The 15187-nt window shown below is 34.4% G+C and overlaps 2 protein-coding genes across 13 annotated transcripts in view; one reads left to right on the plus strand and one right to left on the minus strand.

The window, feature by feature from the left end:
• The window catches only part of LOC135210257 (trafficking protein particle complex subunit 4-like), a 64222-nt gene extending 59613 nt beyond the window's left edge, over positions 1 to 4609 (plus strand). For both annotated transcript variants that reach the window (XM_064243123.1, XM_064243124.1), the window contains exon 6: positions 3561 to 4609. The gene's annotated coding sequence lies outside the window, so the exon portion shown is untranslated. The remainder of the gene's footprint in view (positions 1 to 3560) is intronic.
• Positions 2045 to 15187, minus strand: part of LOC135210255 (uncharacterized) — a 266781-nt gene continuing 253638 nt past the window's right edge. For 10 of the 11 annotated variants that reach the window (XM_064243118.1, XM_064243116.1, XM_064243117.1 and 7 more), the window contains 5 exons: positions 10530 to 10676; positions 10176 to 10329; positions 9546 to 9997; positions 6848 to 9413; positions 4275 to 4463 (listed from right to left, as the gene is read on the minus strand). In XM_064243118.1, the coding sequence (XP_064099188.1) occupies positions 6891 to 9413; positions 9546 to 9997; positions 10176 to 10329; positions 10530 to 10676 (3276 nt within the window). In that variant the 3' untranslated portion in view covers positions 4275 to 4463; positions 6848 to 6890. Of the gene's footprint in view, positions 4464 to 6847; positions 9414 to 9545; positions 9998 to 10175; positions 10330 to 10529; positions 10677 to 15187 lie in introns of all 11 variants that reach the window. The other variant, XM_064243122.1, reaches the window with a different exon arrangement.

Here is a 15187-nt window from a genome sequence, read left to right on the forward strand (position 1 = left end):
TCCTGCCGCTCGTGGAAATCACGGCTCTATAATTGTTCGGTAAGTATACAATAAAACTTCATTTTAATAATGAAAATTTCATTTTTAGTCGAAATGCCTTTTTAGTAACCATTGTGTTGGGTCATTTCCCAGGGCTTACAAATTCCAAGGAATATGAGACTACCACATCATAGTCATACAGATGACTTATGGTTTATATATTGTTTTCTTATGATGAAAATAAGCCACAACGTTTTGTTGCAAAAGGTGTACCTCATAGTTTTGTGTAAGTTCTTGTTCCTTGGAAGCTACATATTGCAAATCATCGTATAAATAGATCTTTTATAAGTAAAAACTGCTCTAAAGTTTATTGCATATTCTGATTGTCAATATATTGTACACTTAAGTTTCTTTTTGCTGTTTTTGTCATAATGAATTTACTAAAGATCTTTAATCAGTATGTAGTGTTTTATTTCTATGGAGCTTGGCTTCTAATCTCTTCAGGTTATTCATCTCGTGAATTTAAATTACCAGCTTATACCATTAGGATAAGAGGCTCTTTTATGATAGTTATTGAAATAGTATACGTATTGACTTACATCATGTATTGAAATAGTATATATACTTACATCATCATTATTATTATTTATTATGGATGGAGTGATTTGCATTGTTATATGCAAAAGCAGAAACACAAATGTTTTGGAGAGACCACATTTTAAATTGAGTAGAGTTTACAGGTATTATCAGCAGCAGCAGTTTAGGATTAAATCAGTTTTCATTTTGGCGGACATTTGTGCATTTAAAAGGTAGGGTATTGAACTTTTGAGGAATTGATCTCTGAATTTAACAACTTATGGTTTTAACCATTAGATTATACAAATATATATATGCAAGTAGGACTAGATTATAAGGAAAACCCTGAGCATTATTTAGTTTAAAATTAAATTGACGTGAATGGGAGGTAAAGCTGTCCTTTGCAGCCTAGACCAAGTGCTATACAAAAGCTGTTTGTGAGCTCTCAAGAAAATCAGTTTGCCCAGTGTAGTCTTGGCAAAAAGTGTTAAAAGTCTCATAGCAATCTGTCTGGCCTCTGAACTTTCTGGTCCATAAAATTCTGATTATGGCATTGCACAAGTTTGTTTATTAAGATTTCGGTAGTGTTTATTTAACTTTTATGTAGTTTATTTTTAATGAACCTGTTGTATATTGTGAGAGAAAGAGATAGAGGATTACTTTGTAATGAGAAAGTAGCTACTATATTACAATGAAAAAGTCAGCAGGCAAATGCACAAACATTTAGGATGTATTTTTAGTTTGTGTTCACAGTGCAGCACTGCTTGATTTTTCTTAAGTTATTATTCAACTGTATGTAGTTACAAAGTATAATTAGTACAGTCCAGTGATGTATATATGCATACATGTACGTACACTGAATGTTTATTTCACTGCAATTTAACAGTGCTCTATGAAATTTTAAATTCTTGTAGTGTTTTTATGGGCCTTTTAAGCTTGACATTTGTAAATTGTGTATCTATAATGTATTATGGTACTGTAAACAAATAATTAAGCTTGAAACTATATGTCGTGCATGAAAGTTAAAGTACTAGTGTGTCAGGTTTGTAATAACAGGTTTGTTGTAGAATCCCTTTCTGAACCTTAGTTGAATTTTAACTGTTACACAATGTTTAGTTTTAATGATATAGTAGTATAATCTTACAACTGCAAATCCCCAGTACATACTGTATGATTTGCCAGACTAGTACAAAATCAGTTTTAAACCTCAGGAGATTCCCCAGCAAAACCCATTGGTGGAGGAAACTATTGTTAACAAAGTATAGTAACAGTGTAAACTGGCCAACAAAATGGTGTTCAACTAAGTTAATGCTTCATCAGTGTGCATAATACCATCAAAGGGACCTTTAAGTATAGTCCTGATTTATAAAAACAACGTAAGTGAATGAGCCTTTGTCTGAATTACTTCTGTAAATCAAGGCTGGACGTAAATTATATAAATGTTAAAATTGCTTTAGAATTTGATACTGATGATAACTAACAAATGGAAAAAGGCTGTACATTTTATTAGAGTAAAGGTATACATAGTTTTCAAGAATATGGCACTAGATACAAACTATAGAAAATTGCACAGGGAGGACAATAGACAATCTCAAACAAGTGAGTCCATAGTATTTAGATGTTCATTAATATTTTTAAAACATGTAGAAATGAATTTAATTTTTTGTATAGTAGCTCTTGGAGCTTCAGCTCATCATTATTCTCATCCTGTCAAACATTTACCCTTCTGTTAGGCTTTGCCTAGAAAAAATTAGTTACATACTAGTATTTAGCAGAAAATGTTTATGGTATATCTTAGAATGTAATTTTGATTTCTAAAAATGAATGATACAGGCATCATAGAAAACAACTATCCACGATTTAAAAATTGCACCTGTAATGCTAACTTGATGCTTATTTACATTTTTCTTTAGAAAAGTAATAAAACATTCTATGTCGGACAGTGAAAATGGTTTAAAAGATGTGTATATAAAAATGAAAAATCCTTTTATCTCTAGTAATGTAGAAAAAATACATGTAATGAATGCTATTTTTTTAAAAGCATAAAATCTACTTTTGAAACTAAATGCACTTTTGTTGGAGAATTGAAACTGATGAATGTATCAAGAGGTGATAAAAATACACTATTCAAGCATTTCCCTTAAATGTCAATATTTTTGAGTTAATGTCATAACTTGTTTTAAAAACTAAATTAGATTTACCGTCAAGTTACAGTTATGCTTCATCTGAATTTATCAAATTTCTAATCTTTAATCAGTTTTAGCAGTTACTATATTTAATGTGAAAATCATATTAAAATATAATTTCATATTTTCTACTTGAAATTTTTCTTATATTGCCAGTAAGTCACCATTAAGGCAGTTCAGTTTATTTTTCATGATTATCAAAGGCACCATCACTGTAAAGCACTACAAAATCATTGAATAACTCGCCCTGATAACCCCAGTATCAATTGTATGGAGAGAAAATACAAGAAATATTTCTATTCTTATATGTACGTGTGGTTAATGTAAATCACTAATAATCAGGACTCTATATTAATGCATGTTTAAAAAAATTTCTACCCTCAGAGAACATGTAAAACATGTAGATTTCAGTTAGAGCAAGATGCTTAGAAGAATTATAATAATTTTAAAGTCCTTTGCATTTTGATCATATTACCTGTATACTGGATATTGGCCTGTCCTAAGCTTTCACATAGACAAAATCTAAAGAACAAATTTTATTAGTAAATGATAGTTCATCCATTTCAGGCCTGTTATAAGGCTTAATTTATTTATTACAGTGCTTTGGTATTCAAATTTATATCTTATTATACCTTGTGCTGTCTGACATTTAAATTAATACTCTCAAAGATCATTTAAATTAAATAGAAATATCATCTGAAACCTGTTAGAAGATTTTATAAAACTGAGGCCAACTACACAACTTGTTCCCTATAGTAAGTTTCATCTGAAATATCTTTTATGTTAAATAAATGAAATGCTTTGTTTATTACATTTCAGATACTGTATCTTACGTTTCTCCAGTTATATTTGTGAAGCTTTGCTATTCCATACCCTACAAGAAGCCAGATTTCAAAGCAAGTATCACCATATTTACAGGAAAGTACATAGAAGTGGATATTAATTTAGCTTTTTACAAGGATTGGGAATATGAACAGCAGGCTGCTTTTATCAGATTATTCCTTTACCAGTGTATCAATCTCCTCTTCAGGATTAGAGATGAATCACTCATCTATTTTAGAAATCCATCTCCCACTTTAATGCCACGTTCTGCTGTTCATTGGGAATTGATTTCACTGGAAACACAGGGTACACTGAAAGTACACATTGATAAATGACACTGGGTTTGTTCATATAGTATTTTTCTTATAAAGCAGTCTCTTGCTGTGTTAAAATATCCTGTAAATCACAGACCACGGATAATATTTTGCTAGTTGTTAACATTACATTAAGGCATCTGTATCACATTGTTCCTCTGACCTGCATGAGTATATAAACTGCCAAGATCTCTACCAAACTGAATTGGTGTCAAAAAACTTAGCACACACTGTCAGTGGCTACATGCATAGCAGGATCTGAGAGAACACCACACTCTGGGCGAGTGTGCCACCCAGGATGATCACGACGCCCTCCACTCCTTTTGCGAGGAACACGTCGAGGAGACCCAGAGGGAGCTGAAGAATCATCACTTGTGTCACCAGGAACTTGTGTTGGACGAACAGGAATTGCTGCAGGACCCCAAGGAATTCCAAGATGCTCAGGTGATGGAGCATCTCGTCGAGGAGAACAGGAACTAGGGTTTGATTGAGGCTTTTGTATAACATTATGTGTCGTGATCCGTTGAGGATTCCGTAAACCTTCTCGGAACTGACGTGGAACACTGCGGGCAGTCAGGCTGTGTACCTGCAATACGCATATGGTCAATAAATGTTTATAATTATGGAGAAGTGTTAAATACTTGGTACTATATGCCACTGGAGTATTACAAACTACTGTATGTATATACAGTTTTTTAAAAACAGTGTTGCAATAAATTATAGGACTTACAATTATCTGTACATTTTACATATCCAAAGTAAATTTCTTCTTGCACCATCTCCCATTATTAATGAATATAAGCTGCATGAAAATAAAATTGCCTTACTTTAATTTGTAGTGATTATAGTTGTATAATCAGGACATTCAAAAAAAATTTCAGCCACATGTAAATTTAAAATTGTCTCACTACTTTGTCAGAGTACAGTACGCTGCTTGACATGTAAGTCCTCTAATTAAGAGGAGGGAAAAGGTTGCCACTTAAGAGAACAGGGGCTGAAATGCTACCTGCAAGAAGTGGACATGTTTAACACTGGAGAAGAGTGAGTTGTGTTACTGGTGGGACTGCTTATTATTTATTTTTTTTATTTAAGAGGAAAATATAAAACCAGAGCAGAGGCAACTCAAATGTGAAAACTGGAGAGTTCTCCAAACATGAACAGAAGCAGGTAGTACTATAAAGGTTTACACATCAAATGGGAAATATACCCTAGCACAATTAGAACTCATTTTCCATGAACAGTCTGTATCAAGTTAGTTAAACAACTTGTGAAGTGATGATAGTTGGGACAGTTTTATCATTACAGTGAAATAACACTGTAGAAATAAACAGGAAACTGACAAATTAGGAGACCTTAATGAAGAAGTTGAAGAAGGAGTGTAAGCAAAAAAAGGCTGGGAGGTAAATTAGAAAATCTGAAGAGGGTCAAATTATGTAGAGGTTTGCTTGCACTGAAAAGTTGGTAAGAGGTAATTTTTTAACAAGAAAAAGATAGCTGCAAAAGTGGGACTAAAAAAACTTATTTGCATTGAAAAAGAGACAATATTGTAGCATCAGAATTTTAAAAATCAGATGAATAAAAACCTAGAATACTAATGAAGCCATGTTTGGCTAGAGGCAAAATTGTCATCACCTAGTGTGGGAGTTCTTTTGTCGTCATTATTTTTCTCTTTCAATTACTACAGCTGATTTCAGCTGCGGGGTGTCTTCATAACCATAACACATGAAGTAATGAGGAAGACAATACCATGTAACCTATCCCCCCCAAAGGCACATAAATGAAAGTTACAAGACTACCTAAGACAGTAACGTAATATGAAAAATATAAAATAAAATTACAACCTATTTTCATAAAATAAATAATGCATAAATGTATAAATATATCTGCAAAAAGAAAAAAAATTACACCACATTAATCATGTCGACAAGTCTTATTCCCCGGTCATAATCAAGACATCCAGAACAAGAAAGAGACAAGCCAAAGTTCAAACATGGCATAGGCATGAAATTAAACCACTGTACATCCAATGTTGGGTAGTACCCACAAGTATAGAAAAGAACTGTTGGTCATGAAGATAATTTCCTTACAGAGACACAGTATGTATATACATGTACTTTACTTACCTTACTCTGTTGTTAATAACTCTTAGTTATTAATAACATATTTTTCACAATATAACAACTTACACTGAGAACAACTGTTATAAGAAATGTCATAAAAATGCATCTGCACAAGTTTTACCTTGCCAAGACACAAGTCAACAGCAGCCATTGAATTTTTAGACAGTAAGTGGGTAATTGCAAGAATAAAAAAAAATAACCAGGCTGATCAAGAAAATAATTAGCCCTGGAAACAAGTCTTGTACAAATAAGTGGTCACCACAAACAAATGAAAAAAGTCAGCTTCACCATATTTGGCATACCATACATTAACCTCTTTCAAGTCAAAGATAAATGCTAAAGTAGAAACAGTACACCCAGTGATCACAACAGGAAGTAGTATAATCAGTCCTGAAGATGTTTTCTGTCTGTACAGCACCTACTTAATTCCCCAACAAATCAGTTACCTGAGCACAGAGCAGACAAACCACTTTTCATCACTATTGTTGGCAGAAGTGTAAGATTTAAGTGAAAGTGTAACATATTTATATAACATCCATTGATGGAGAAAAATAAAACCATTTACAGCAAACAAAGTAAGTTTGTTAACTGTTTCTCCCTAGATATTCTAATACTTTCCAAGTTTATGATGCCTCTGTGATAATTGTTTCAAAATGGGGAGAAATTCAATTAGTATTCTAAAATACTTAGAAATCTGTTTGGGGGTTTACTGCCAACAAAGTGTTACTACAGTATTGTCTTGAAATCCTTTCATGCTTGCAAGATTTTCTCGATTAAGATTCTGCACAGCCAATAGAACCTTGAAATAAGAAGCAACACCACACACTGGAAGAAAAGTTCAAGTGAATACCTCAGTTCTGAACCTTTAAGATCCACAGCCATGCACGTTCATCTCAATGACACAGTACCATTGTTTCACTGCCCTCCTTGTCGATGTTGTCGAGACTACTTGTAGATTTTGATTCACTAGCTGATGGTGGCAGGTCAGCATCGCTGAGTGTGAGGTCTACACCTTCATCATTAAATTCTTGGGACCCTAAATTCTTTGGAGAAATATTTTCATTTAAGGAAACAGAAGTGAAATGTTCACCTACAGGATGATTCTTCATTTCTGAGACACCCAACTTTCCCTTACTGACAGGAGAAAATGGTGAATTAACAGGCACAGAAGCATTTAATATGTTGACTTTCTTCTTCCTGTAAGGTTTGTTGCTACTACCTAGACGAGAGCTGGCAACAATCCTCCTGGTAAGAAGAATTGGATCAAATTCTTCATCACTATCACCTGGAATATTTTCAGATAATGAGCCTGTGACATCAGACACTGGTGAAATTGGAGAGCTTGGCACTATTGGTTCTTCAACAGAAATAACAGTTACATGGCTGCCACTACCTTTGACATTCATGCTGTCACCACGGAATGGGGGTTTATTGTCAACTGTATCTCCCAGTTCATTGAGACTATCTTTTACAAATATGAGTTTTGAGTTACTTTGAGTATTTCCTTTTTCAGAAGTTGCATTAACTACTATATCTGGATCATCTCCAACATACACAATACTTGCATGGAATAAACTCTCCTCACTCTCATTGACTGATGTGTCTCCTGAAAGTGTTATTATTGTTTGATGGTCATTTCCCATATTAAACTTAAGAGGTTCTGTTACTTTGTCTGGCTTAGGTTCCAAAATAACTTCATTATAATTTTTATTCACTTTGGGTTGCATCAACTCATGTGTTGGTTGCAAGTGGAATTGTGGTTCATTGGTAGACACCTCAGGTTCATTTAATACATGTTTAGTATGTAGTTGAGGTTCGACAGAATTAGATATAGTTATAACAGTCTTGTTTTCTTTATTTTTTTGAACTGTACTACTCTGTTTACTAAAAGCACTCTTTTCTGATAAGGAAGTGATATTGGAATAAAGTTTCAAAAAATCAGACATACTTGTTTTTTTTGTCACTCTAGCTTTGGGTTGTTCTTTAGCAGAAGAATCATCAAATATTGAGGGCATGGATTTACTCATGTTTAAAATACGTTTTGATTGTTTTGGTTGCACAACAGCATGGTCTTGGCAAACCCCTCCATCAACAGTTCTTGCTGTTTCTATGTTTGATTCATCCAAGTTAGATAGCAAAATTTGGGATTCATTTTCATCAAAATCGTCACTCCAACTACTTGTTTCTAATTTTGAATCTTTGTCTAAACTGATCTTGTCAACAACTGAACAATTTGCACTTTCAGTTACAACCTCATTTAATTTACCTCTCTTACTTTTACTTTCCTTTTCAGATGAGGGATTGACAGAGCTGAGAGAACTTAGGGAATTGGCTCTTGCATTTGAATTAAGTTCAATGTTACTCACTGCCTTCTTAAGTGGAGACTTTGTCACTACTATATTATCATTTCTATGTTGACCAGTAAAGTTACCTGTCTTTTGGGTACTGAATTCATCCTCAACTTTTTCATCAATCCTGTTTATTTCATGTAATGACATCTGCCTCCGATAACTTTTCAAAAACTCATGCATAGATCTCCTCTTTCCTTTAGGGGCAAATGCTGAAGAAGGGGGTATAGATAAATCTGGCATGCTCTTCCCAGAGTTTCTTGTTGAAAAATTGTTGATGAATACTTTTTGTTCTGCCACACTTCGTGTTGCTTGTACATCTGATCTAAGGTCAAGTGTACTTCTGAAGTTTCTTTGATTCCTAAATCCTGAGAATTCTTCCTTTGATAAATTTGTTAAACTTTGATACTCTGGTCTACGTTTGTCGTGAACCTTGATAATTGTAACTTGCCTTAGTGCATTATGGGTATCTGAATCACTATCTGTATAGCCATGAGAAGTACCTTTCTCATAGTCAGTGAAGCTACTGTTGCTTGAGAACCTGCGCATCATCGGTCTGTTTGCTGGCCATCTGAAAGCTTCATCAGAGGAAATGCTGGAAATTGAACCATAGCTTCTACTTCCTCTACTGCTATTAATACCAGGGGTTACTCTACGAAGAGTAACTCCAAAAATAGTTTTTGTGTTAGTTTCAGTTGGTAATGATCTATATGAGTCCCTATAGTCTGGTGAGAAACAGGAGTCATTGTCTAAAAGACTGGAAGTACTTATGCTCAATCTACCATCCAGTGAGTATGGAGTAGGAGGAAGACTAACGCTAGCTATGGTTGTTTGGTCATCAAATTCTGAATCGTCGGGATCACTGTTTTGTAGGTCATTGTCTGATGAAGGGCTGATGTGACTACTACTTGCTGATGATTTATTTGGCAAAGGCCTTACCTCCTTGATGGTATAAGGTTTCTCAGTTCTTTTATTTAAATTGTTGGTGAAGTTACGGCTGTAGGGTTGATCTGTAGGAGACTTATCACTGAGAAAGATGTTCTTCTTGCCATAAAAAGTAAGAGTACCCTGTAAGGAAGAAAAATAGCCATTGAAGCACTGATTCGATAAAAATGTTTAAAATATTTTGAAAATTATACTGCAACAATATGATGCTTAATTTACACATCTGTAGAAAGTAGAAATTCATGTCACACTCACATCTGTCTCGTGCTTGTCGAGGTCATTGACTCTTTCCTGGCTAGCCAAGTCAAATTTTGAAGCTAACTTTTTAACTGAAGGTAAGATAGGAATCTCATCTTGAGTGCGAGTCGACACATCTGTCTCATTTCCGTCACCATGGCTTTCTCCATCACTATATCCACTCATACTTTCCACTGACTGTCTGTGTTGTGGGTTATGTTGGTACCTAGACACCTTGATACTGTTTAGATTAATACTGCTGATACTACTCACAGTGTTCACACTACTTGTTTGGCGCTGGTCAGCTGATCCCAAATTCCTCAGGTTGGAAACCTTTGTCAGACGAAGATTATCAACACTAGTATGTCTCTGGAGAGGTTCCAGAAGGACTTTTTCTTGTGGAGGAGTACTAATTGTATCTACACTTACTGTTCTCCAGAGATCATGTCGAGGTGGAACTAAATACACAGCTGTCAAATACATAAAAGATATCACTTATCTAAACTTGCATCACAAAATATTTTAAATGTCTCACTAATTCATTTTCAATGACTGAGATTGACAAAGTATATAAGGTTTTTATGTTTAACAAGATATAAATGAAGTTTCATTAAGAAAGAAAATAATACAACTTTAGGAGCAACATACATTGGCGAGGATTGTGAAGGACTTCTGCAGAGCTGTCTGACTGAATATTACTGGGACCTCTTGGAGCATGACGGGCATAGTTGGCTTCCCAGCGACGTTGTGTTTCATCAATTGTCTTTTGGAAACGAGCGACCTCTTGCTCTACTCGTGCAGACTACAAAATATTTAATACTGAGTGTTTAAAAATTCTGTAAAATGTGGAAAATATTGCAACATATTCACACAGCATTTGATGTACTTCATTCTAACAATCACACTAATCAAAGCAAGTTATAAATACTTTATGAGCTGGCATATATACTTCGTCCAAAATAAAAGTACAGTATTACCAAAAAGTTTGCTACTACAGCATACCTGTATATCTTTAAGCTCATCTTTCCAGTCATTTGGCTTGGAAGTTTCGATATCACTTGCTCTTTCTTGTCTATTTAGTTGTAAATTTGTTGCTACTCTAGAAACTGTAGTTGCATTGCCTCCTTTTTCAAAAATGTGTATATGAACCTGAAAAGTTGGAAAAGTAAAATAACTGGTTCTTTGCCATTGTTAATTAGATATTTAGGCTGTAAAAGGGGTTGATAAAAAAAAACAAAAGTTATAAAGTTGCACATTCTATTTTATGATTCTAAGACTCATGAAATTCAAGCTTCATGAAAACTTAACTAGATGACATCATGAAATTGGATGGTAATACTGGAAATCATGTTACTGTAAGGGATTCAATATTCAAGACCTAAAATACAGAATACAGAATTAGGAAAGGGCATGGGAAATTCACTCTTGATCAAAAGGAATGGTACTACAATAAGGGACAGCATAAATGGCTGCACTGGAATTGACAAAGTTAGTCTGGAGGATGTTGTAGTAAGAAAATATATCTTGGGAGAAAGAATCGGATGAATATTATCAGAAGGGAGACGTAGTACTGGAATTCTGTCACATCCAAGGATTAATGCAGCTAAATGCAGTATTTCAGAAGTTGAATCAGGTTGGAAAGATACAAGAAATGAAGAAGCTGAAACAGATTAATGGTTAATGACACTTCTGTTAGGTATATTATGGCTCCATAACTCTATTATTGGTGCCTTATGGTGCCAATAACCAGAACCTGTTGCATTATGCGCTAGACATGCACCAGAAAACCAGATCACCATTAACCAAGTCCACCAGTAACCGGAAACTGCTTTTACTAGTACTAATGCACCTATTGCCATCTCAGCCCTCTTCAGGAGTTTGTTCTCAGTCTTATTCAATCTTGTGTGATAATATGAATGCAGATTTGGTCAGCATCTCAGTGAGTTAAAAACAATTAATTTAATTACTTCCAAGACAATTTCACTTTTTACCTATTTACTCAGTTCTATATGAAAGTGGCTCTGTTCACAAGGTCATACCGCAGCTTTTGCTAAATCTCTTGTTTACTATTTTATGTGAACAAAAGTCTAAATCTCCAGTCATAAATATACCAAAGGTTGGAGCAGTATAAATTAATCTTTATATAACACACAGGTTGATATGAAATCCATTCTTGTTGGGCTCTTATATATCAAGTCAAATACTGAAGCTTTTTAAGAATGATACATTTATTGCACATTTCTAAAATAAAAGGCATTTAATTTATTTCATATTCTAAGTAAATCTTGTAGCCCTTTATATCTATGTTAATTGCGAATTTCCCAAGCACAAGAATACTGACTTATCTTAGATTCAAATTATACACACTGACCTTTCATATCCATGAGGAAAGATAAAAAGACAGACATTCAAAATTCAGTAAGCTTAATGTCTGCAAGTTGAGGATGGCACTTGCACACATACAACATAAACAATGAACTACACATTGATCAAGTGTTTACCAAGTCTTATAAAAATGCTTGCATGGTTTTATGATACATATATGATACCACTTCTCTAATCTTCCAGTAGTTAAGAAAATGGGGATGAAATAAACAAGTAAACAAACTTCAGCACAATTGAGTTTTCTGTCTGGTCGTGGCCTCAGCCACGGTCCATAAAAATCTTAGCCGTGGCCCATTAAACTCAGCCATGGACCAGTGTTGGCCTATGTTGTTGGTACCTATGGTACTCCCAAATGCACAATTATGGTTAACTTTGACCTTAAATAGAATAAAAAAATACTGAGGCTAGAGGGCTGCAATTTAGTATGATTGATGAAGGGAGGGGGAATGATCAATATCCAATTTGCAGCCCTCTAGCCTCAGTAGTTTTTAAGATCTGAGGGCAGACAGAAGAAGTGCAGACAGAAAAAGTTGCGGACCGACAGACAAAGCTGGCACAATAGTTTTCTTTTCAGAAAACTAAAAGGTGCAAGTATATTTTCTTGCATTAATGATTTGGATAATAACATTAGACCAGTAAAGTGATAAACTGAGCTTTTCTTCAACACTATACAATATTATGCAATATCTTTGGAGTTCTGAGCAAAACACTTCATTCTCAACCTAAATATTATGTATTTCACAAGTATAATTTCATTGTAATGCTAGTTTTATATCTTTGTTTTCTTTTTTCTTTAATTATTGTTACTTCAATATATATCGAGTATCCTTCAAAACACACAATATAACAGTTAAGGTCCTAACTCATTCGCACACAATATATACATAACTTGAAAATGCTACTGAGATTCAAACACCAAGATCTCACTTGCAAACAGCAGATGTGAAACTAACAAGGGCAGTAAGTTTCTGTGTTACTTGATCTTATCAATCCCAACTGTCCTCTGATCTGATTAGAGAGTTATTTCATCAAACATTTTTATCTCTTTTATCTAACCCCATTACTAATCAGAATTTTATCTCAATTGTCAAACTAACAACGCAACTTTAGGCTGGAAATTTGTGATTAAAAATGACTTTTTATGAAAGTTACAAGCTGACAACAGAGAGAGAGAGAGAGAGAATTACTATTTATAAATGTTACAAGCTGACAACCGAGAGAGAGAGAGAGAGAGAGAGAGAGAGAGAGAGAGAGAGAGAGATTACTATTTATAAATGTTACAAGCTGATAACTGAGAGAGAGAGAGAGAGAGAGAATTACTATTTATTAATGTTACAAGCTGACAATTGAGAGAGAGAGAGAGAGAATTACTATTTATAAATGTTACAAGCTGACAACTGAGAGAGAGAGATTGTGTGTGTGTGTGTGTGTGTGTGTGTGTGTGTGTGTGTGTGTGTGTGTGTGCGTGCGTGCGCATGTGTGTGTGTGTGTGTGTGTGTGTGTGTGTGTGTGTGTGTGTGTGTGTGTGTGTAACCTCTAAAGATAATGCAACAATAATAATCACTGTTGTACCCCCAGTTCTTTACACAAAACTTCTTATAATATAATGAGCGTTGATGTATAACTGGATTGAGTTACATAAAGGAAAGAATTAAAAGTCTACAACTGAAAAGATAAGCACATTGCTTATCTTACTACATTAATCAAGTACTTATCTTAAGAAGGGAGAAGTTCTCCAGTGATAATTGAATCAAGAATTCTTCATGTTCAATGTGAGGATATAATTTCTTTAAATGTGAAACCAGGATTTCAAAATGTTGAGAGATTTATTGAAAAATATCTGAATAGTTTTTCTGAAGCTTATTACATAGTTCCTTCTGGTTGCCTAACAGTCATTCTTCTCTATACTGCACAGGTATATTTGGCTAGGCTGAAGCGAAACTGAATAGCAGAGTTCTCCCTACCGTCTGGCAGTTACGTAACAACCACCAAGCCTCCATATCTCACATTCACTCAGTCGCAATCAGTAATCCCAGAAAGATCAGTCTGCTGGAGAATTATCCTCACTACACGCCAGACATGAGCCATATCATCTGATTAAGTACTCCCTAAATCCTACAACATTCCTAGATTCAAGATCAAGAGTCAGGCTTACCATTCCATTTCCTTTAGAATCAATTTATCTTCTTTCCGCTTTGGCTTGGAATACAAGTTACACTTATCAAGCTCATAAACAAATGGTACTGCTAAGATAATAAAGAAAACTGAAGTTAGAAAGACAATACCAGTATATAAAAGAAGACAATGTTGAATAAGTAACTTATCAGCAATTGATTAGTTAATTCTACTTTTAAAGAGAGTCCTTAGAAAAGCCTTGGAAACTGATTTTCTTATGAAAAAATAAAACCTCTGGCTGGACATCCTTCATAGGCAGTCTTTCCAAAGGAAATATTTTTCAAAAACATCTCGTCAAGAGAGGGTATTCCTGAACCACTCTTTGGTTATAAATGGTGTAGGGGAACCAGTAGCTGAACGAAGAATACATAGGAAATGGAATTATTTGAAGCGTCACAGAGATTCTTCCTGCATGCCATGGTTTGTGGTGGGGGGTGGAGATAACTGATAATGGTGCTCTAATCAGTTGGTAGAAGTCAAGCCAAAATTAGCTGACAGAAGTCCAATCAAACTTGACAGTTATAGAAGAAACTATGATGGCTGTTAAAAAAGCTTGGAAATGCTATGTTTTTTTATATCACAAAAAAGTAAAACCTTAGTAGAAAATGGTCTTTAAACATATTTTGCTAGGTAAGGAATTCCTAAACAACCTGTAGTAATACAGTTCATTTGATATACAAATTCAGCTACAGTTGAAGAAAAACTGGGTATGTTACTAGTTTCAAGCGTGGTCTCTGACTCGCTTCCACTTCGACAAGTATCGGATGCCAGATGCCACAGCACCAAAGATTCCTTGCATATAGTACATTTTTTTTTTTATTGTTTTTAACTGGCTTACAGTTGGCACGAGAAGGTTTATCCTATTGTTTAGAAAAGTTTTGTTCCGTGTATGAACAATGATTTTTTTTTTTAATTTTGCACAATTTCCTTTTTTTCTTTAATTTGTCTATAAATGTCTATGGATAATCAACATCCTCACACCAACAAGTTCTTGCAGGTGTGCATGAGCTTTTGTACAAACTTAACCTTATTAGTACTATATGTATCTACCATAAACAGATAAAGTTATAGTGTGCTGATTTAAGAATTCACTATAGTAC

The sequence above is a fragment of the Macrobrachium nipponense genome, chromosome 39 (genome assembly GCF_015104395.2).
Source record: "Macrobrachium nipponense isolate FS-2020 chromosome 39, ASM1510439v2, whole genome shotgun sequence".
In the NCBI taxonomy this organism is placed as follows: domain Eukaryota; kingdom Metazoa; phylum Arthropoda; class Malacostraca; order Decapoda; family Palaemonidae; genus Macrobrachium; species Macrobrachium nipponense.